The sequence below is a fragment of the Poecile atricapillus genome, chromosome 1, assembly GCF_030490865.1.
Source record: "Poecile atricapillus isolate bPoeAtr1 chromosome 1, bPoeAtr1.hap1, whole genome shotgun sequence".
NCBI classification, from domain to species: Eukaryota; Metazoa; Chordata; class Aves; order Passeriformes; family Paridae; genus Poecile; species Poecile atricapillus.
The window spans coordinates 144,008,483-144,030,045 of record NC_081249.1 but is presented as its reverse complement, the minus strand read 5'-3'; the positions used below and the strand labels follow the sequence as shown (position 1 = coordinate 144,030,045).

The window sequence follows — 21,563 nt, the reverse complement described above, 5'->3', positions numbered from 1 at the left end:
AACTCCTTATCCATTTTCCTCTTATTATCTCTCTTCCATCCGTGCCATGTGTCTCTTGTTTTGTTGTGGTTTTTTTTCTCTTCACAGGGGACATTTTCTTCCTGAGCACCAGTAGACTCCCAGATAGATGTGAGTTCAGCCTGCAAAGCCCCATCCTACCTGGGAGCTTGGATTCTTGCTTTCTGGAACTGGCCATATGTTCACAGGATGCTGTTCCTCTCCTCCAGAGATTCACAGTTGAAATCAAATACGTGGAGACAGACAAAAATACAATAACTTCTCTGAGAGCTGGCCATGAGGAGAATTCCAGGTAAGACAATCAATTTTCAACTGTTAAGCCTTTGAATTGCAAGGTAGAGTGCAGTTCCTCCAGGCTGCTGTTTATCAGTGTCTTTTTCCTTCTTGGGATCATTGCTGCTATTACAGCAGAAAATAAAGGTGTGACTCTCAGGACTGAAGCATAGAGCCCCTTGACAGGATGCCTGTAACAGACAGGTTTTGTGTGTCCTTCTTGCAAAGAACACACTGGCTTAGATCTCACTCTTCCTCCCTCACATTTAGAAGGGTGAAGAGTGATTAGTTTTTTCACTGATTCTAGGACTGCAGCTGCAAAATGCATTCAGTCCAAAAACTGCCTTGGTAACATGACTGAAATCTCTATGGATTCAGTGGGTCCTGTCGATGCTCATAGGGTCACAGTTCTCATTTTGAGAATGGGTTAATAATAACCCCATTTGAGGTGGGGTTAATTTTACCTCTTTAATAATTTCTTCCTTTCTAGTAGGTTGAGGAGCACCCACTTCTGCTCCATTTGTAGAGTTCAGGGAGGGAAAAAACTGAGGTAAGAAGAGGTGAAGAAAAACAAAAGAAGGTGCAACAACCTTCTTTTAACAACAGGACAATCTGTATTTCCTTTGATCCTGCCAACGTTTTACTTTTTCATTCCTGTGTGTAGCAGAATGCAGTAAGGAAGAGAAATGGGTAAAGGGAACAAATCACAACAGGAAAAGAAAGCGAAAAGTCCACGTGTCGTCTAATTTTGCCATTTTCCATGTGCTTGTTTTTCCTTTGCTGCAGTCCAACTTGTAAGAACCTGGGTCAGACACATAACAGTTTTTTATTTCCGTCACCTGACTGACTCCCAGGGAGAACTTAAGCAATAGATCCCAGTTCTTGTTTTCTTTGAATTCTTTGGCACTCCCTAGGCTGCCATGGAGATCTGTAGCGAAGAGTCCCCGTCAGCCAAAGATAGCAGAGTTTGACTAAAAAAACTTTTTTTCTTTTTTTTTTTTTTCCGTTTCAGATCTCTCTCTCTCTTTCTCTCTCATTTTCAGCTGTTGCTCAGTTCCTTCCTGGCTATTCCTTCCCCATCTTCTTGCCAATTTCACTGGGAATCTGTAGCATTTTCTGGGATTAATTTCTAATATCCTTTTTTGCCTGCTCAAAGCTGCCCTTGCTGCTTTTTGAATATTTGTCAGGCCTCTGCAGCTGCAGCTCCATTCTGCTATGTAAACTCATAAAATACCCTTTTGCTACACCTTACTGGTCAGACCAGGCTTTGCTGGTAATCACTGCAACGTCTCTGGAATGGATCATAGATGCTGTTTAGCAGTTTATTTGAGCACTGCAAAACAATTCTATGTGAAGTTGAAATTATAATCTTTCTAAAAGTGATGGCATTTAGATTTATTAGAATGAAGCTAGCTTTATTGGAAGTTGGCACAGGCACTAGTGTTACTTTTTCTTACAGAATGAAATGAAGCACTGGTAAGCTTAGAGAGTTTACTCTTTAGATTTTAAACAGTGGAGGAGACCAAGTCCTGTTTGAAATCAAGATAGAAAGGAGGATAGAAAAGAGATAGTTTGGAACCACCACATACCCTTCCTTTTCCCCCTCATTACAAGGAAACTTTAAAATCTCCGTACAATTAAAAAAATTCTGACCATGCAGGCACAACAGAATTTATTTCTAACAAAGGGATTGACCTGCTTCTTGCTAGGCAAGTAGCCTGAAATTAACTTTCTCTCCATGATTAAGATTTTCACAACATTGTTTGTTAAGGGGAGACCACCCTGAAGTGTTCCAGGGTTCCACAGGGAGTAGGAGTTCTGCAAGCTTTTCTTTCTTAATCAAACACTGCTGCAAAATTTAGGGCTGAGGAAGGAGGACAATGAGCAGATGGCCTTGAGATAGATGCCTATGTGTAGTACCTAGTGTAACCAGTGAAAATTACTACCAAGGGATTGTCTTCAGATCAGAGTAGAGACTTGGACATAGAAAAAAGGCTAGGTGGCACTTATTTCAGATAATCAGACACTCCAGGAAACCCTGCTTATGGTCCCTTTTGTCACATCTCAATTCCATGACCAAGCTATACTTCATCATAAACTCCAGTTGCACCAGACTACTTCAGTGAACTTTCCTCTTTCTGCACCTGGAAATATTCTTCTGCTGGTGTTTTGTCCTTCAGGATCCATCAGCTACACAGTTCCCAGAACCTTAGATATATTTTACATGTAAGAGAAAGTTTCTGTCTTGTTCACCTCACTAACCAGTAGTACTTACCGTTAAATTGGTAGTACTGAAGTTGCCACTACTTTTTCATACGTAAGCCTTTACAAAAGAAAAAAGAAACGGATGGACTTTTGGTACCATGTTCTCTGAACAAGCAGGGAAAAGTCACAAAGTCACGATGCTTATTTTTAAATACTGCTTATAGATCATGGGTATTCTGAGTTATCCATTAGAAGGAGAACTGCTGAGGGAGTGAGGTGTTTGAGATTCTATGTACTAACAAAAAATATATTAAATTTTATTTCTCATTATGTCAGTAAAGCTCAAACATCAGGAGCCTGTAGCCTTACTTGCAAGGCCAAGCCTTCTTTGTCTGGCACTTAACTCAGAAAACTGTTTTAACTTTCTCAGTGTTATGGTTATGGTGCTTTTTCAGGTCACATCTAATATATTTTTCACTTTTTTTTTTAAACTTTTTTTTTCGTAAATGTTTTTACTATTTTGCTTATCCCACCTTTTAATCTCTACCACACAGACCCAGAATCAGCCACAGTTGAAAATTATTGAGTCCTGTGCGGTTTTGAGTGTTTTCACATGCTTGTGTTTGTTGTGGACCACAGTTATTCCAGTGTTCTCAGCCAAAACTGTTTCAGTAAGATGTTAGTTTCTTTCAACTCTAAGTACTCACACTTCATTGAAAATAAAAAAGCATCATTTGAGGCAGGGGTAATATTTTCACTTTCTGTAGTCAATAAGCCTGGCTGATTTTTTTCTGTTTTCATTCTGGAATGGCCGCAGCAGTCTTGGTAGACCAGAAAAGAAAAGGTTCATGGCCATGTGCACACATGGGTTTGCAGTTAGCACACCACACAAAACTGTTAATTGCTTAGTTTTTTGTGTCTTCCCCAGTTTTTTGGGGTTTTTTTTGAGGGGTGGTGGTGATAAAATGCTCCACCATCTTCTGAGACACTTGAAAAAACTTGCCATCTTTGACGCTTCTATTCTACTAATGTGGTTGGTTTTATCCATGAAAGTTATTTAACTTCTCCTACTGTACAGATGACAAGGCAGTAGCCTGGTAAGTGTTCTCAGATAATGTCTAAATGTGTGCTGACAATAATGAGCAGAGCCATTTTGATTAAAAAATGTATCTAGAAAGGGTGAGGCTGTCTAGCTGCTAATAAGACTATGAATTTTGGGCACTAAGGTGGGAGTATGATTCAGTTAGTGCCTCTTGCACCCCTCTTGAACTTGCACCCCAAAATATACTGTATCAGAGAATAACCCTCTAAGAGTTGGGTGAAGGCAGGAGTGGTAGGTATTTATTTTGCTCTCTCTATTTCCATTTAAGCCCAGTGGCTAGCACTGGATGTTTGTGAGGACTTGCAGACAAAAATTCCTGTGTGTATAAAAGTAATGCAAAACTTCTAATATTTATGTTCACTGATTGAGTCTAGAAGCATCTAGTGTACACAGCTTTGTGCAAAAAAACAATATAGTGGGTCCCCCTAATTTAGAAAATGTTTCAGCTTTCATGTTCTGCTTTATTGCATTTTTCAGTTCTAATGAAGAAATGGCTATTCTTTACATAAAATCTTTCCTAAACCTAATCATCAATTACATTTGTTGGATATGAAAAATCACATCAAAAAAGGATTGGTAAGAAGACAGTGGAAAACATCTGCTCAGCAGAGAAGATTGAGAGGCTAATGAAAACTCAATGTGAACACTGCAAAAGAAAATTTGGAATCAAAAGTTTTCAGGGTGAATCTTGAATTCCCTTGCCTTAAGCATTAGGTAGCTTGCAACTCCAAACTTTCTATCCATGCAAATTTCTCAAAATTATGTCAGACCCTGACAGTTCTTCCATGCATACAGATGAATTTTAACATCTCTTTTTAGAAGAAGAGCAATATTGCCTCAATACTTGAGATCTGGTTTGACATAAAATCAATAGTAAAGTTATTGCCAAGCTTGGCTTATCTGGAAGTCTGCTGCAATGATCCATCTTCTGCTGGATCAACAATGGGCTTGGTTCCTGATTCCATTAAGGAAATTACATTGGCTCTGACTAGCTTCCGTTTCAGCGGTGACACCAAGCAAAGGAGGTGTGATTATTTACAGCATTAGAAATCCTGCTGCAGCTGGACCTAGGGGGTGAGGCTTTCTCTGACGGGGAATACCTTGATGATGAAGAGATTTCATACACAAAAGCACTTTATGTGATGCAAAGCCGCTTGTCATTTTTGCAGTCTTTGGATGCTAGACAGCTTTTTCTGAGGAGTTATAAATGGAGAAAATTTCAGTACCAGAGATGCTTCAGTGCAGAACTGCGATGTTTCACGGGACCTTAGTGCTCTGACTCAGATGATCTGCCAATTGACAGAAGTAGTGGCTTAAGATGGTGGCCTTGTTTTTCTACCAGATACCACAGCTCTCCCAGCAGAGGTGGCAGAATGGACAGTGTGTCTTCCTAAGTCATGGCATTTCAGAGCTTGGCTTATTGATGTAGATGGCTAGTAATTTTATTTTGATATACAGTCTATAAACAGCAAGTTCCAAAGTATCTGACTCATGAAGCATATAGGATTAAGGTGCAGCAGAGGAACTGTCATTGTTTTCAGCTGTGGGGCTCTTTAGTTGCTACTGCTAGATGTAGCGGTGGCTGTGAATCAGAGGCTGTGTGCCACAGGTTCCTGCTCTCAGTGTTGTGTTAGCACTGGCAGTACTGTGATGTCTCAGCTGCAGGGTGGGTTGTAACTTGGTAGAGGTACTAGAACTATGCCTCAGTGCTTGACAGGTCTAGTATGCCTAATAGCTAAATTTGAAAGATTTAAGGATTGCCCTTACCCTTATTGGCTCATTGAACCAATTTGATTATGGCCCCTTCATTCTTGTGGTCAACAGGATGCGATGGAGTGATGAACAAAGCTGTATCATGTAGCAGAAGTGACTCAGTTGTGGGTCAGTGCTGGATGGTCTTGGATGTTGTCCCACAGTGTGGTGGGGGGGGAATATATTTGTAAGAATATTTATGAGATACATTTATACGTGTTGGATGTTCCTGAAGCTGCACTGTAATACAAAATGAAAGCAAAGCAGTTGTTCTCCCATGTTGGGAAGCAGAGATGGTGCTGTTGTAATTCAGGGCTGTATCTTTCTGAAGACTGATTAAATTATAATAAACTATTGAATATATTATAATGGGACAGGAAAAAGAGGAAATAGGGTCACCTTTGTAAGAGGAGCTCAGTTTCATATGAGTTCAGGGTATCTGTGGGTGTTTATGCATGTGCACAATTGTGAAAGTAAAAGGTGGGTGGATGCCATAGAAGGGATAGTAAAAATATTATGCAGACAAAGTAATATAATTGGTTTGTGGAGGGAAGAATGCAAGAGAGGTGGATAAAGAAATTAAGAGGTTGATAAAGAAATTAAAGTTACTTTGGATTTTTTTGTAAGGTGCACATACAGTTCTGTGATTTTTATACTGAGTCCAGAAGAGATGTGTTTGTAATCTGGGTGTTGCCTTGTAAGGTGTTACTGGTGCAGGACAAGGGCTATGTGACCACTCCATGGCAGCTGAAGGCTTCTCCTAAATGAAAAAGTGATACTAGGAGCAGAGCTGATCAACATGTCTTAACACTGTGGCCTTGCCTTCTTATTACTCCATTGGCACTGACTCAGGTCACTTGTCCAGAGTGGCCCCAGTAACATCAGCAGTGTATAGAATGTGGGTAAAATTATCTCTGTCTGATACTATTTTCAGAAAAGAGTTTAGTGCAAGGATTCCTTTCTCACTAGCCTTGCTCCAATCCATTTACAAAATAATAGCACATATATTTAACTGTATTTTGCTGTCTTGTTAACATACGATATAAGAACAGGTTTTGGAAACAAAAATAAAGTAAAAATATTTTTAAGAATTCTGCCGTAGTTTTTTAATGACACCTGGATACCTTGACTTCCATCAGGCTTTATTTGATTGAGGTACTTCAAAAATTCCCTTTTGGTGTCCTCTCTAGATTTTGATGTCTGACAACCATCTTTAAAATTAGGGTTCATGGGGTCATTTGTCTTTCTCCAAACCACCACAAGTGCTGCACAACTGAGAAACTTTTGCAGTCTAGATTTGCAGGTTATGGCACTTACTCTGTAGAGAAATGTAAATGGCACAAGTAATCTGCTTTTCCTGGAACAGCACTTCTCTTCTTTCCCTCGCTTTGTGGGTGCACTCTACAGGTGCACTGTAAGGTGGAAAATCAGATAGACAACACACTGATAAAGGTTTTCATTCTTGTCACAGCCAAGAAACATTCAGGGTCAGACATTTACTTCCAGAACACACAATATCAATGTTGGCTTGAGGAGCTCCAGAGACTCCTGCAGCTGCTTGGTTGATCTTTCAAGAGCAAATACACATTTTCCATGTATGTGGAAAGCATGTATTGGGATAGCATGTCCAAAACTGGTGATAATTTAAGACCCATTTAGGAATCACTGGGAATTGTTGGATCTCTTCATCATTAGCAATAGGCTCTGCAGCAAAGATAACCTTACATGAGCTTGCTAGGCTGAATATCACTTGTTTCATATTAACACCCATTTGTACCTTGCTATTTTGCATTCATTGGCCCCTTTCCCACATTTATACTATTACTTCTCTTTGGTATGGTGCAGAATCTTTATGCTAGAGACTCCATGGGTTCCAATGTGCTGTGTGTATGTCTGATAACATTCTGTTGTCCTCTAGGATGAAATGGAAATACCTGGTGGCCCAGATTGGACGAATAGAAAGACCATTCAAAATCACCCTGGTGTATTCAGACTGTGGAGCACAGGAGGCTGGAGTACTGGCACTGGGCTCCTTGCACCTCAGGAACTGCTTTCATGGTATGCTGCAACACAGACAGGTTTGGAATAACCAAATGCGTCCTCAGCAAAATGGATGAGGATGATGAGGGAGAGGATTTAGAAGAAAGATGAGTAACTCAGAATTATAGAACTAATTTAAGTGATCCTCTCTGTTTTTTGGCTTTGCTTTGCTTGATCTTTGTGGGGGAAAAAAGCCCAAAACAACTGGACTTATGCTGAATCCAACAACAAGGATGAAAAAAGTCTTTACCTAGATTATTTTAGCATTTAGTATTTTTGTCTCTTAAATAATCAAGAACAACAGTCTACCCTGTGTAACCAATAGGTTACACATACTTGGGTATTATCTATAATATCCATATCTTGGGTATAAAATCCATACTTGGGTTTTATCTAACAAATCTATGAAGAAAAGAAACATTTATCTGCCCCCAATGGGGTCTGTTTGCTACTGCCAGGCTGAGAATTTCTATCTAAAATGAAAATAATCTGAAGGTATTTTTTTTTTCTCTAAAGTACCGAGTGCTCAGCTAAGACCTCAGTTTTACCTGGAACTTACAGTTCTGTTCTGAATGTCATGCAAATGATCCTCAGTGGCAGTGCAGAACCTTGCTAATGTCATTTAGGCTTCTTGGAAGTGCAAGAGTCTGTCAGCACAGGCAGTCTTCAGACTGGGGACATAATCATCTTCAGTTCCTGAATTTCATTAATTAATATAATGTTATTGTTTCCATTTTGCAGACTCTGTAGAAATAGCTTGGATTGTAATGTGAAAAGAAAACACTATTATGAGCATGGTTTTGATCATATTAGAGATTTAATTGTAGTCATTATTCTTTTAATTCAACATACTATATTTTTTATGTAATATTTTTTTTGACAGTCCTAGAGTTTTGAGGGGATGCAAACACCCTGAAGCACTGTGCTCTCAGTCTCTAAATAACCTGGTGCATGTATCTGGCACAAAACAGTGTCATGAAAAAATACTATTTCAGAGTGTGTACCTGGCCAGGTGGAGAAGTGTTCTTTTCTCTTTCTCCTGCAAGTGGTTCCCTAACTTATGCATTTTTTCCAGAGTGGTAACAATCCCAGCGGAACTTCTGCACAGAGCTCTGCTAAAAGACAGCAGGTCCACTACAGGCCTGGGCACATATGCATCCACAGGACAGGCTGGGTGCATTAAGAGTCATGCTTTTGGGAAATATCAGACCTAAAAATCATGTTCAGCCTGGCTGATGGGTACCCGTGCAGTCAGTCAAATGCTCCCAGACTAGAACTGACTGGACTAGTTAGGGTGCATGAATAAAATTCGTGTAGAGCAAGCCAGCTTGCTGGGCAAGCAGCTTCCCCATGGGCTGGATGCCACAGCTGGAAGCTGGCACAGAAATGAGTCAGCAGCCCAAGTGCTGGTTCATCTTGAGCCCCAACAGGGCATAGCAATGTGTCTATCAGAGCTGGAGATAGGTGGGTATCCCTGCCTCCAGCAGCATGTCACAGCTGCCTGGCAGGTGCACAGTCATGTGTGCAGAACTGAGGAGCGCATCACCATAGGAAACTTCAAGGCCCTTCATTTAAAAAAAACACAGAATCATCTAAAGATAGCACAAACACAGCAAAAGCAGCACATGAGAAAGAGAAGTGAATAAATTTGGTCCAGGCATCTCATGCTGGATAGAAACCTACATGAAAAAAGCAGAGATTTATTGTACAAAGGACAAGGTCCTACGTGTGAAAACTAATACTCATGAAGGGTCATACACATTCTGTAATCTTATCTCTGGATTTAGCTCTCTTTTTTCTTTTCCCCATTAGATAAAGAAAATCAAGATCTTTTTATATATGACAAAGGCTCAACCTTCCCCTGCATTCATGGAGGCTGTGTCAGCCACCTACAGATCTGTGAGTTCATCAGTGATTGCTCTACCAAAGAAGAGGAAGGAGTGAGGTGTGGTGAGTATGTGGTATGACACTTTGTGGGAACCTTCATTCCATTAGAAGAAATAATTTAGAATTAAAAAATGAGTTTAATTTATTCCATCTTTAGATTAATTCAGTATTTTACCTCCTGAATTAATTTGGCCCATTAACATTAATTGCATATCAAGATTCTCTTTGAAAAGTCACCCTATATAGAATAAAACGGATTTTTTTTAAAATTGGTTTGGTCTCTTAAGTATTGCAGTAAAGAGCTCAATGACCTTCCTTTCACAGTTACTGCTACTTCAGAGAAAGGCAAAACCTTATTTACATGTCTGCAGCTGGGTGAGAATTTCCTTCTGAACCCAAGATCTAAACCTTCCCTTGAGGGAAAGGTGTTCATCATCTTTCCACTCTTAGTTACCAACAGTGTCATAAATCTGCCCTTCCAAGATCCCAGTTCAGAGTTCTTGCACATCAGGACAGAGAAATCCCCTAACAGTATGTGTGGTGCTGAGAAACAATGTTTAGCTTTGTTCCAAGTACAGTGCTGGGGCTTTAAAATAATCTGTTGATTTACCTTCCTTAAAGTGGACACAAAACTTTGTGATGCCTGCAATTTCATATGTAGCAAGACCTTTACAAATAGGTGGCAGTGATTTGCCATTCCTGAGATTATGGGAGCTGCAGTTTTGCCCAGTATTTAGAATAGGACAGCACAAAAAACTCTCAAATATTTCCAGAAGCAAAATGTTGGCTTTCTGACTGAATGGTAACTCTGGAAATAAACAAATGAGACCTATTTTGACAGTGTAGCATAGGTTGGGTAACATGGACAACCACAATGGATTTTCACTTTTGTTATTGTTTGTGTTCTTCCATAATCAAGTTGCTCCAATTTTCCTACTTCATCTTATTCTCTATTGTAGACAGTCTCCCAGAGGGTTCACACTGCTCTTTTGAAGAAGGTCTGTGTGGCTGGACACTGAATGAAACTGCAGCATCTCCTTGGTCTATTCGGGGCTTTTCTGAAATGATTCAAGAGGACTCATTTATAGGGTCTACTTTGCAAGCCACTGGTGGTAGGTTTTTCATTGTTCTCTCTCCCACTCTCTGTGCATGCATGTACACAATAGCCTTGAACTTAAGTTTATTTAAATTGGTCAAGAATTTTTGACATCCTGGTGAAATGAACTTCAACATCAGTATTATCTATAACAACTTCAAATGTACCTAAGATTACCTTTTGAACATGCCTTAAAACTTTATATTAAACAAGTTCTGCAAAAAAGTTGACACAAAACTCTCAGAGACGAGGATTCTCCTTGACCTTTAAAATCTCATATGACATATACTTCTTCCCTGCTCCTTCCTCTTATGAGGATGCAGTTGCAGAGTACTTCAGCAGCAATGTAACTGCTGCATCACTAGGTAAAAATTGCCCAACAGAATTAGGCAGCTTGTAAAAATAAATCTTTTGAAGACCCTTGACAGACTCCACTGGTGGGTTAGGAAAAGCATCACATATGAGAATATCCCAAGTGACCATAGACATTCTGTGCCATCAAATACCACGATAAAAAAAAGAATAAAATAATTCCCAGATCTGCAGACTGTCATCTTACTAAATAAGAAAGGGGGGAGGCCAGACCCTCACCTGTTCAGGCTGAAATTCAGAAGTGTTACCACACATGAGTCTTGCCTCACAGTTCCCTGCCAAAATGAAGGGTTTCTGTCGGAGTGTCCTGTGTGTCTCCTGAGAGCTTGTGTAAGCTCTCCCTGGAAACAAAGACTGCAAATAAACCCTTCCAGCCCAGTGTTTTTCTCAGCAAGAGTCATTGATGCTAATGGTGTAGGAATTAGGAGTGTAGAGTGGCGTGTGCTTCTGTATGGGAAGATCTTAAGTGGTATCTGACATTTATCCACTCACATTCCAGGAAAGGGTTTGGGATGTTGGCTTTTGTGCTGCTGAACTCTACCAGAGTGTTTACTATAACCTCACCAATAGATTTGCACTCAAGCCCTGCTTACACCTACCCATACTTACTTACCTAAATTAACATAAATGATGTTAAATTATTGCAAGTGATCACACAGAAGAGCAGAAGACCACTCTGTCTTTTCTGATTCACTTTTGTGTTTCCAGGACACTTTCTCTACCTGCGAGCAGAGAGTGCTCAGACAAGTGCTATGGCTAAGGCTTACAGCACCAGCTTGCCAGCCAGTCTTGCCACCGAAGACTACCAGGTGTGTCACTCTGTCTTAGCACCTTTGTGGAGCAAATCATCAGGCTGTAGGCACTATTTCCACAATTAGCCTGTTCTCCTGTCCCCTGCACGCTCTACACAACACTGAAAAGAAGAGGAGCTGGCTGTACTGCCCAGCTGCCCACTGGTCCAGAACTGGAAAGGAAATGTGAGGAGCATCCCCAGAAAGTGAAAGCAGAAGCCCCAAATCAGATACTCACTGTGGAAACCTCCCCAGCCTACCAGTTAGGATGAGATACTCCTCTGGGAGGTGACCAACAGCTAAATTGTATGGGGCAGACGGATTGTAGAAAAGGGAGCTGTCTGGCTGGGCCATTGAGTCTTTTAGTATATCTGCTGTTGAGACTTTTCTTCATAAATTCTGCACTACTTGTGCAGGAGTTAATAAACTTGATAGTTTCACTGATAACAGGAGTGTGAAGTTAGAAGGCATTAGATTTTCCAGAAATAGATGAACATAATAAACTTCTGATCACATTCTTCAGGAATTTCAAAAGGTTAATGGCCTTGATAAAATCACACAACTTGCCTTGCAGCTCTGAGATGCTGGAATTAAATATATTAAGTAATATTAGAGTCATAACACTTATGAAAATTAAGCTGCAAGTTTGAGCTGGAGTCCAGTCTTGCTAGGGGAAAAAAGAAAGCTTTGATGCTTCCAAATTAGAGCTGGGAAAATAAATACAGTGCAGATGCCAGAAATGTAACATTGGCATCTTTATTTATTTATAAATACAGGAAAAATTTACTGGGTACAAAATATACAACAAAATAAAATATGATTTGAGGTAGGTTCACAAAAGCAGGAGAGGAGAAGCAATAGCTGTTGTTTATTGTGTAGAGGCCACAGGAGATCTGGATCCATTCTCTCCTCCACTGGCAAGGATTTGAGGCCACATTGCAGGATTAAGGAACTTCTGTGGTTGTTCTTTGCAGAGCACATGTGTGCTGCCTTTCCTGCTGGTACTGGAGTCCTCTGTAACAAAAAGAGCAGCTAATTACTCAAAGCAGTGGTAGAAATGGCAACTTTCTCTTGCTCTGTGGCAAACTGGAAGTGGCTACTCCAAAGAAAGAGAAACAAGTCCTGCTTCAAAACATTCTTTGGCCTGATGATTTTGTTGTTCACTTGTCATAGGGGTGCTACAATTCAGGTGGTGCGTATGAGTTGGAGCAGGTAGATGGACTGATGTTTCCTGCCTTTAGAGACAGTCCTTATTTCAAAGGTATTTGGGCCAGGACAGCCCTCCCCTCAGAGGAGGCAATAATAAGGAAACCTCCTGTCAGAGGCTGTGGATGTTGTCATCAGTGATTGAAGAACAGCTGCCCAACAGGAGGGTCAGTTTGGGTCTTCCTTGAGAAAATTCTGTGCTAGTAAAGGTGATGAGTCAAATACAATCAGTGAGTGGGGGTTTAGTGATTTCTGTCATCAAAGAGTTTGACCTAGACTCGGAGGTTTGGTGTCTCAAATTCCCAGGGAGGGGAGAAGTGACTACCTTTCCCTTTTGTCACAGATTATCATTCTTTTCCTCTTCTTCCTCTGTTACAGATTCAATTTTCAGTGCATGTTTTTGGTAGCTACAATGGTACAGTCTCCTTCTCTCTCAGGGAAGAGACAAAGGGAGCTCCAATCACCTTGCCAATGTGGGAAAGGGCAGGGAGCTGGAGTGACCACTGGTTTCTCATCACCTTACCAATGCCAGTGCTTCAGAACCGGTAAGAGCTCCACTGTCAGCAGCCAGGGTTGTTCCTATAGATTTAGTAAATTGTTACTATCTTTATTGTGAAGTGTCACTTTCATTCCTGCCTTCTTTCAGGGCTGTTTTAAAGCGAATCTGCTTGCTCAGGAAGTATTCTGTCATAAGTGCATACCTTTTGTGCACATGCACAGCTTAGCTCAACACAAGCCCACAGCACATGACTGCACTTCTATGCAGCCTCAATCAGTGCTTAGGTTTTGGGAACAGCAAGCTGTGCTAAAAACCTTTCAGCAATCTGAGCAAGCCAGTGTACTCACAGGGGCAAAGTGCTCCTAGCAGGGAAACAGGTGCATTAGCACAGCTGCACTTTGTGCTCCCACAGTAAAAAACACTCACGTGAGTCAAAGGGGTGGTAATCCCACAACAACTGTCAACACAGCTGTCCAGTTTGGGATCTGTATCTGTGCAGCCTGGGCAGCTGGAGAAAAGCTTTCTCAGAAAAGACTGTTGCCCAAATGAGCCTTGCACTTAAATTTTCATGGGTTTAGATGGGGAAATACAGCACAACGTTGGCTTTCAAATGAAGTGAAATATTGAAGATTTAAAGAATTTCAATGCAATCAAATTTTATTCAGGCATTTCTCCTCCCTCACCTACTGTCATTCAGTCTCAAGCCATGTAGCTGGTGTTGGTAGCTGGTTATTTTGCATGACCTAAACTTTTTTTTTCAATTTCTCCAATCTGTTTGCTTGTTTGTTTGTTTTTTTTTCATATTCCTGAGGAAGGCCCATTTCACATGAAATCAAATGTTCAAATACTGTAATGTTTGAAAATGTTGAGCACTTAGGCAAAATGAAAGATGTAGGTAGGTCATGCATGCATTTATTACAGTCTTTTTCAGGTAGTTCTATCTTGTTTTACTTCATGTAACCTTTTTGCACAACGTTTTCAAATTTAAAACTGAGTGGCACAACAGTGATGATCATTGTGGGTGAGGATGGAACTGCTCAGTCAAGAAGGCAAACATGTACCACGTGTGCTAGCCAGGTGACTGACAGAAGTGATGAGTTGCCATTGGCTGCACTGATCTATAACAGACACAGAACAAGCACACACTTTGCTAGAAGGTGCTGCAGCGGTTTCCCCAAGGGAGGAAGCCCTGGTCTTTGTGCTCCGAGGACATGGGCTCCATTCCAGTCCTCATGTCTTGTTGTTTCCATGCTCTTCTCCTTCTGTCCTGTCTTACCTGCTTCTGTGGGCACTTGGTGCTTTTCTTCCTTGTTTTCATACATTTGGTCCCTTTCTCTTTTGCTTTAGCCATCTGGGAACCTATTTTATCCATCTCGTGCCTCTGGTTGTAACTTCCCTTTCTGAACTCCTCCCTGCTTCTTGTTTCCATCTCTCTTCCAGGAGCTGCTGTCTCTGTGTGTTGTTTTGGTTGGTTTTTTTTTATTATTAAGTCTGAATCCCTTTCCTGCACTTCCCTTCTCCTCCTAGTTATCTCTTGTGTGCTTTCATTTCAGACCTACAGTGCAGGTTTATTCCCAGTATTCCTGTTTTACTGGCTATTTAATTCTCTCTGTGGATCTTGGGCTCAAACTCCCTGCACACCAAGTCCAAGCCCCTCTACTGTAAAATTCCCCATGAGCTCCCAGCCTCTCTCCAGGATGTCACATTTTTCACTCTGGATTCAGTTTAGGCAGCTTTTTTTTTTTTTTTTCCCCCTCCTGTTTGTCCAGAATCAGCAACAGAAAGAAAGATAGGGGAATAAAATGTTTATCCATTAATTTGGAAGGGCAGCTCTCACCACATGTAACTGAAGCAAGACCTGACACAGTTCATAATAGCACTGCCTGGAAAGTACCATTTTGCCTTAGACTTTCAGATATCCAGGGAAGAGGAAACTGCAGGATCAAAAAAAAACAACCAGGCATGGAAATGTCAGGGATTTAAAAATTTCAAAGATATTTTATTTAAATTTTAATTTATTTTCATTCACATGAAAAAAAACCACCTCATATCTGCCATGTGGCTCTTTTCCTCACAAATTTCAGATCCCACTTCCAATACCTGGTAGCACTGAGTGCTTATAAAGTTACCAGCATTTTTGAGCATGGTCAGAATCATGAGTCCCTGCATTGCCTCATCCTTGACTCTCACAAAATGTCTTGACCACTAGAAAAGTCATACCAAATCACTCAAAATAGGAAACTCCAGCCTAAATTGCTTTAATGTTAGTGAAATTGAAAACAATTGTAAACTGAGGTGTGTGATGAGCATTGATGGACAATTTTATTACAGTTTGGTATAAAACTTCATGAATGACTATTCTGTTTATTGAAGAGTGTTGTCAGCTTTCCTTGGTAATGCAAGCTCTAGCAATGCTGTGCTTAGGGTAATTTCTAGTGCAGATTTTGAGCTGGGATGCTGTTTTTCTGTATCCTAAATCTTCAGGAAACTCCTGTCCTTTTCTTGCTATAGGAAGGTGCTGTGCTTTCCCCTGGCTCCTTAAGGGGATGGTAGGCAGTAGTAAAGTGGGTAGGAAGGGGACAGGTCACAGAGGGAGAAGAGTAGGCATGAACTGAAGCACAAGAAGTTGCAGGCCATGACTGCTTGATGGGGCCACAAGCTCTATTTAGGCAGTTCTTAGCAAGACCTTCACCCAATGAATTTATTTCTTAGGAGAGAAGGAAGACACAGGTTGCTGATCACCCTCCTAGCTGGGCATCTAGTTACTCTGAAAAACTGCTCCTGGTGATTGGCTGGCAAATTCACTTATTTGGTTCCCACATACAAGGAAAAATAATGCAATCAGGAGAAAGCCAAATAGGCTGAAGACCAGACAACAGAGAGCTGGTGAACATAATTTGTTGGAGTCAGCAAAATGAGATCAATGAACAGGAACACTGGAAACCCCTCTGGCTAACACAGAACTGAGTTGAAAAGGCAAATTCCTCCCCTTTTCTGAAGTTAAGAGGAAGGGGAGGCAAACACAGCCTAGAGGTTGTCAATTCTCATGCACTGGGGCGGGGGGGGGGGGGGGGGGGGTCATTCCTCAGGTCACCCTTGTGCTCAGCTGGAGCAGAAACCTACCAGTGCCAGGGACCCTTGTCTGCTCTGTCTCCATGGACCAGACACAGCAGATTGACCTGACCAAGGGTATAATGCCATGTGAGTGCCTTAAGGAAGGGGTAGGATGTGGTGCTGTGGCTGTGGGTCCTGTAAGTGCCCTGGTTCTGGGCTCAGGGTGCTCTGACTCTCTTCTATCAGATAGATGGGGGGATTATTGTCATTTGTCAGTGGACTTATATGCAAGGTTTGAAAATGCTCTTGCTAAGCCTACTATTGAAGAGGAGGGTTTCTGTAGGAAGGGGATCTAATGAAAAATTCCCCCACTAACACCACAGCTAAGAGGTCATTCAAGAGACCCTTGACTTGCATTTGCTGGACTTACTCCCAGAGTGCTCAGATCCTGAAGGTGTGGATGCCTTCATTTAAGCACAAGGGGTCATTCTTGAGTTGGGGTAAAAGCAGTTTATCTCTAAAGATTTGTATGCAGCTATGCAACTAACTGTGGCTATCAACCAACATTTGGTTGGTGGGTGGAATGCACACATCTATTTTATTGCCACTAATTTGGGACAAGTGTGTTTCTAGGCTGAATGATTAATGTGTTAGGCAGGTCAGTGCTTGATCTCTCATAAATCATCATTGAGCTTTACCAGAGACAGCAATAGAGGTCCTGTCCATATGCTTTTAATAAGCACTAAACGGACTGGACATCAGACATCTGTTTATTTCTGAAATGTAATGAAAAACAATTCAGTCCTATCCATTAGAAGGAGATCCTTCAGCTCATTTTCTTACTTCTTTGTGACTTCAGAAGGTAGCAATACACATGGGATGTGACAGACCTTCCAGATAAGCAACACCTGGTCAAAGTGGAATGAGATGAGACAGCCCAGGGAAGTAACTCCTCAAGGAATTATGGCTGAAATTTATAATGTCCTACCCTTCTGAAATAAACTCATGTCACCTTCTGTGTTACACTGGCTGAGGATCAGGCCCAAGACATTAGGATATTCTGTTCAGTTTTTACTCTATCCCTTTGGGGGTGGAAAGAAGGAGATATTTTTTTCCTCCAGACTAATTCTCTGACTGTTTCTGGTAATTGAAAATGGATGTTTGCTTGTGTATGACAATTAGTGGGGGACAGTTGCATGGATGTATGTGCAGCTAGAGGGGGAGTAGGGCTCTCATTCTTGTTCCCCATGAAATGCGAAATTGTATGAACGTTGTGGTGCTTACGAGGGGTTGATATGTGTCTGAGACTTATAGCAAGCCCTTTTGGCTGCTCAGCTGGACTTGTCTGGAGGAAAAATTGTAAATAGTGATGATCTTTTTTCCATGATAAGAGAACATTGTATTTTTAGGGAGGTTGTTTGTTTGCTTGGTTTTGTTTTATTTTGTTTTGTTTTTTCCTCTCCTTAGTCCTTTGTTGGTGTTCTCTAAAATGTCTCCCTTATTGCAAAGGTTTCAACTGGAACTCCTGGCAACCTGGGGTTGGAATTCCCAAGCTGACATTGCCATTGACAACATCACATTTGGCCTGGACTGCTTCATGGACGGTGAGACACAAATGTTGCAGAATCCCGAAAAAAATTTGGGTAGTGTCATCAGCATCCCACAGATCCAGGACACGCTTTCTGTTCTCCCCACAGAGTGTGCATGGGTCATTTGTGTCAGCTTTTTCAGCACAATGCCATTTTATCTCAGACCTACTGAAGACTGAAGGTGGAGGCAATTTTACTCTGTGTCTGTCTCTCAGAGCTCTTTTATTTTTTTTATTTTTTTTCCCTCTAAGCTGAGATATTCTGTATCACCTAGTTGAGACCTGTCTGTGTGTCTTGGCAAGAAACATTAAACTTATTCCTTAGCCCTAAATGGAAGGATTACATCACACTGTTTTTTCACAGTCCCTGCTGATCTGTGCACCCTGGTAATTAATAGCTGAAATAAATTTGTTGAAATCAAAGGGGAAAGTCACTATAATTTTGTGGAGAAAAGGAAGAAAATGAAGGAGTAAAGTGAATCTCTGACAATAAAATTTAGATTACTCCAACAGGTTTGTTATAGTCTGTAAGGAGGTACATCAGCTTTCACTGTCAGATATATATAACGGCTTTCCTTTGCTACATTACTGTGAATGTGACTGACAGCTATTCCAGAGAAAAATGGAACCATGCTACCCTTTGAAACATGTTAGAAAGAGTTGTAGTGGTTTTTCTAAACATTCAAGGGGAAAGAAGTTAGGTACTTGAACTACTTGCAGATATTAGAAAGTGCCTTCTTTTGTCCCTGAGGAAAAGACATGTTCTGTTGCAAAGGAACTGGAAGACGTGCATCACTTGAGTGGTGACTTCTGTTGCAGTTAAAATGTGGATTGGTGATACTGTACCATTCTACGTGTCACCACACCCAGTATGTCAGCATTTAGGGTAATAGCATGTCCCTGCAGTGGCTAGCTGTAGCCTAACATAACATATGGGAAGGCTTATGTCTAAACAGATGTGTTAAAAGCTCATCAACAGAAGCCACTATTCCTTCCCAGCCTTTTCTGGTTCAGTGTCCTGTTCTCTGTCCCTTTGTTCTGTGGGCACTGAAACCACTCTCCTATAAAATGCTGAGGATGCAGACTTTCACTTGAAATTAAGAGGACAAGCTGATCCTCTATGGTAATTTCATTTTTTTTACTCCAGCTCCTCAACAGCCCTCTCGCCCAAACACTTTGGAACCTCCGTGCCAACAGCTTGTTTTGAAATCTTGGGAAAACTGTAGGGAGTGACTCCAGCCAGCTGATGTGCACCCCACTGCTGGAGTTTACTGCCCTCAGGTAGATCCTCCAGTTTCCCCACAGACATTTTGCTGGGAGTGATGTAGGCACACATCCTTTGGCAAACAGGTGGGGCATAAATGCCCCTGCAGCAATGTTATCAGAACTTGGCCATTAGACCACCCAAGTTACTCCTTATTTTCACTTGGGATAAATTGCACTGATGTCCAGGAGCAACTGGCATTTACCCCATCTGAAGGCACGACCCAGAGATGTGTGAGTCATGCAGAAGAAACATATCACGAAGGAAACATTTCTCGGAAGCCTTGCGCTCACTGTTGTTTCTTGAATCCTCTTTGCAAATTGACGTTTTCTCGCCTCTGAAAGCAACCCCCTTGTATTTGTCTTCTCATGACTTTAATTCAGTTAGGTTGCAGAGAAGCCCAGCAGCTCTGCTGTGTTTTCAGTAATGAAATTACTTCTCCCTGGCAAGGACAGGTTTCAGATGTCAGAGACAGAGCCAATTAAAATCCAAGCAGTGAATTCTTTTCATGAGGGCAGCAGGAAGGATGTATGGCAGGAAGGAAAGATTTGCTGCTTGCTTGGATGTAAATATTATTTTCTCCATCCACTTCAATCTTGTAGTTCAACTCTCTACAAAACCCAGAATGAAAGCACTGTTTTTGTATGCAAGATGGGAAAGAAGGTGAGGTTTTCCATATACTCAAAACTGAGAGAAATGGTTCAGTAAGATTTAAGAGAATGACTGAGTAGTGAGGGCAGCTCAAGAGACATCATCAATAAGGACAAAACCCAAACAGACCATTCTTTGGATGGCAGCTCCTGGGCATTGACAGATGTTTCTCCCTGTGAAAAAGGCGAGGAGAAAGCACATTTTGGCTTTTACAACCACCTTGTGTAAGACAGTGTCACAGACTGGATGACATGTCTGGTTCATTGTGAGAACTTCAGGCAACAGGCATAAAGATACTTCATTGTTTCAGTGAGTCAGTGCTTATATAGGAAGAGGTCTAAATTCTGAGTGCCTTAACATAAAAATGTGGACTGGCACAGCAAATAGAATGCTGATAGTTGAGTTGCCCTTCTCACCGCCTTTACTATTATCTTTTGGTGCTCAAAGCATTGTATTATTCAAATTAAGATCATGGGTCTTGTAGGTCTATCAAACTCTACTGCCCTGGCCTAGAAATTGTATTTCAGTCTGTGTGTCATTTGCAATTTCCCAGAAGATTGCTTTATAGATGGCAAGACTGTCCAAAGAGAGCTTTTTTATAGACTATCTGTGCTTGATTTTAGACTCCCTGACCCAGCAAAGTCTGATTTCCAGGAGTATTGCAACCAGCATTAGTAAGGTGGGATCTCTGAGGAGACCATTCATACCTTGAGGATCCTGTGAGGCATCTTACTCTGATTAATCTCAGCCACCAGATCTCTATCTCTATTTTCATTACAGTCACAGAGACATTGAAGCAGTGAAGGAATGAATTACTTTAGCTCTCTGCCTGCAGAGGCTGCCCTCTCTTTCTCCTTTATAATTCTCTCTCTTTTCAGTGGGGAAATCAGTGTTAGCGAAAACCTGGAGAAAGGAAGTCTGTGCTCTTTGCATTTTTTTTTTTTAATATAGATACACCTTAATATTAATTAATTCTTATTCCCTTCCATTCACTCTACTGCCAACATGTTGGCTGTTAGAAGAGGAAGTGGAAATTAAAATAGACTGGAACACCAGACCCTGGCTCCCAGGGCTACACTAGGTTTGTAGAAAATGCCACCTTACAAGTTTGTGTCTGACAGTACATAAAACACCAGCCTTCAAAGAGTTAACAGCTCATGTGGACAGGCAGATGTTCAGCCTGCTTTGCAGCTGCTTAGTACAGAGGAGACAGAAGGTTTTTTCTGGAGAGCAAGGGTTTGAGACTGTTTGGAGAAGGAGGAAAGACTTTGGAAATGAGGCTTTGCCTTAGGATATTCAGTTGGGATGCCACAAAAAAATCCATGCAGACACACAGATCAACTCTGTTTCAGAGTGACTCACATTCCTTTGCTCTGGTAAACATTACCAAACTTCTTGTACATCTCTAAGTATCTGAAACTGTTGTGACCTTTGGAATTTGTAATTCAGCGCAGGCCTTGGGGAACATCTTTTCTGGCCATGCACTGTATTTTTCATTCAGTTTTCCTCCTTGCATTTGATTAATTTCATTTGTTTTGGGTTAATTTCATTTTTCACTGGCTTGACAACTCCATCCATTGAAGTTCTCCATCTCAGTATGAACAGAGTGTGTCAGTACAAAGCTTTCTTTTATTTGCATGCATTAATGTGCTTTCAGTCAGACCTGGGGGGAATATTCTCAGGAGTAAAAGCTCAGCAAGGTCTCCATGCTTCAATTAGTTATTTGGCCTTTCTGACACAGCTAACAAGGGTGTTAATTATTGCT

At 41.1% G+C, this 21,563-nt stretch overlaps 1 protein-coding gene across 1 annotated transcript in view; it reads left to right on the top strand.

Annotated features, from left to right (window-relative positions):
* LTK (leukocyte receptor tyrosine kinase) overlaps nt 1–21,563 on the top strand; it is a 49,449-nt gene that overhangs the window by 4,783 nt on the left and 23,103 nt on the right. Inside the window, exons 4-10 of the mRNA XM_058848953.1 lie at nt 88–310; nt 7,269–7,408; nt 9,203–9,340; nt 10,237–10,389; nt 11,454–11,554; nt 13,121–13,287; nt 17,805–17,899. Of these exons, the coding sequence (XP_058704936.1) occupies nt 88–310; nt 7,269–7,408; nt 9,203–9,340; nt 10,237–10,389; nt 11,454–11,554; nt 13,121–13,287; nt 17,805–17,899 (1,017 nt within the window). The remainder of the gene's footprint in view (nt 1–87; nt 311–7,268; nt 7,409–9,202; nt 9,341–10,236; nt 10,390–11,453; nt 11,555–13,120; nt 13,288–17,804; nt 17,900–21,563) is intronic.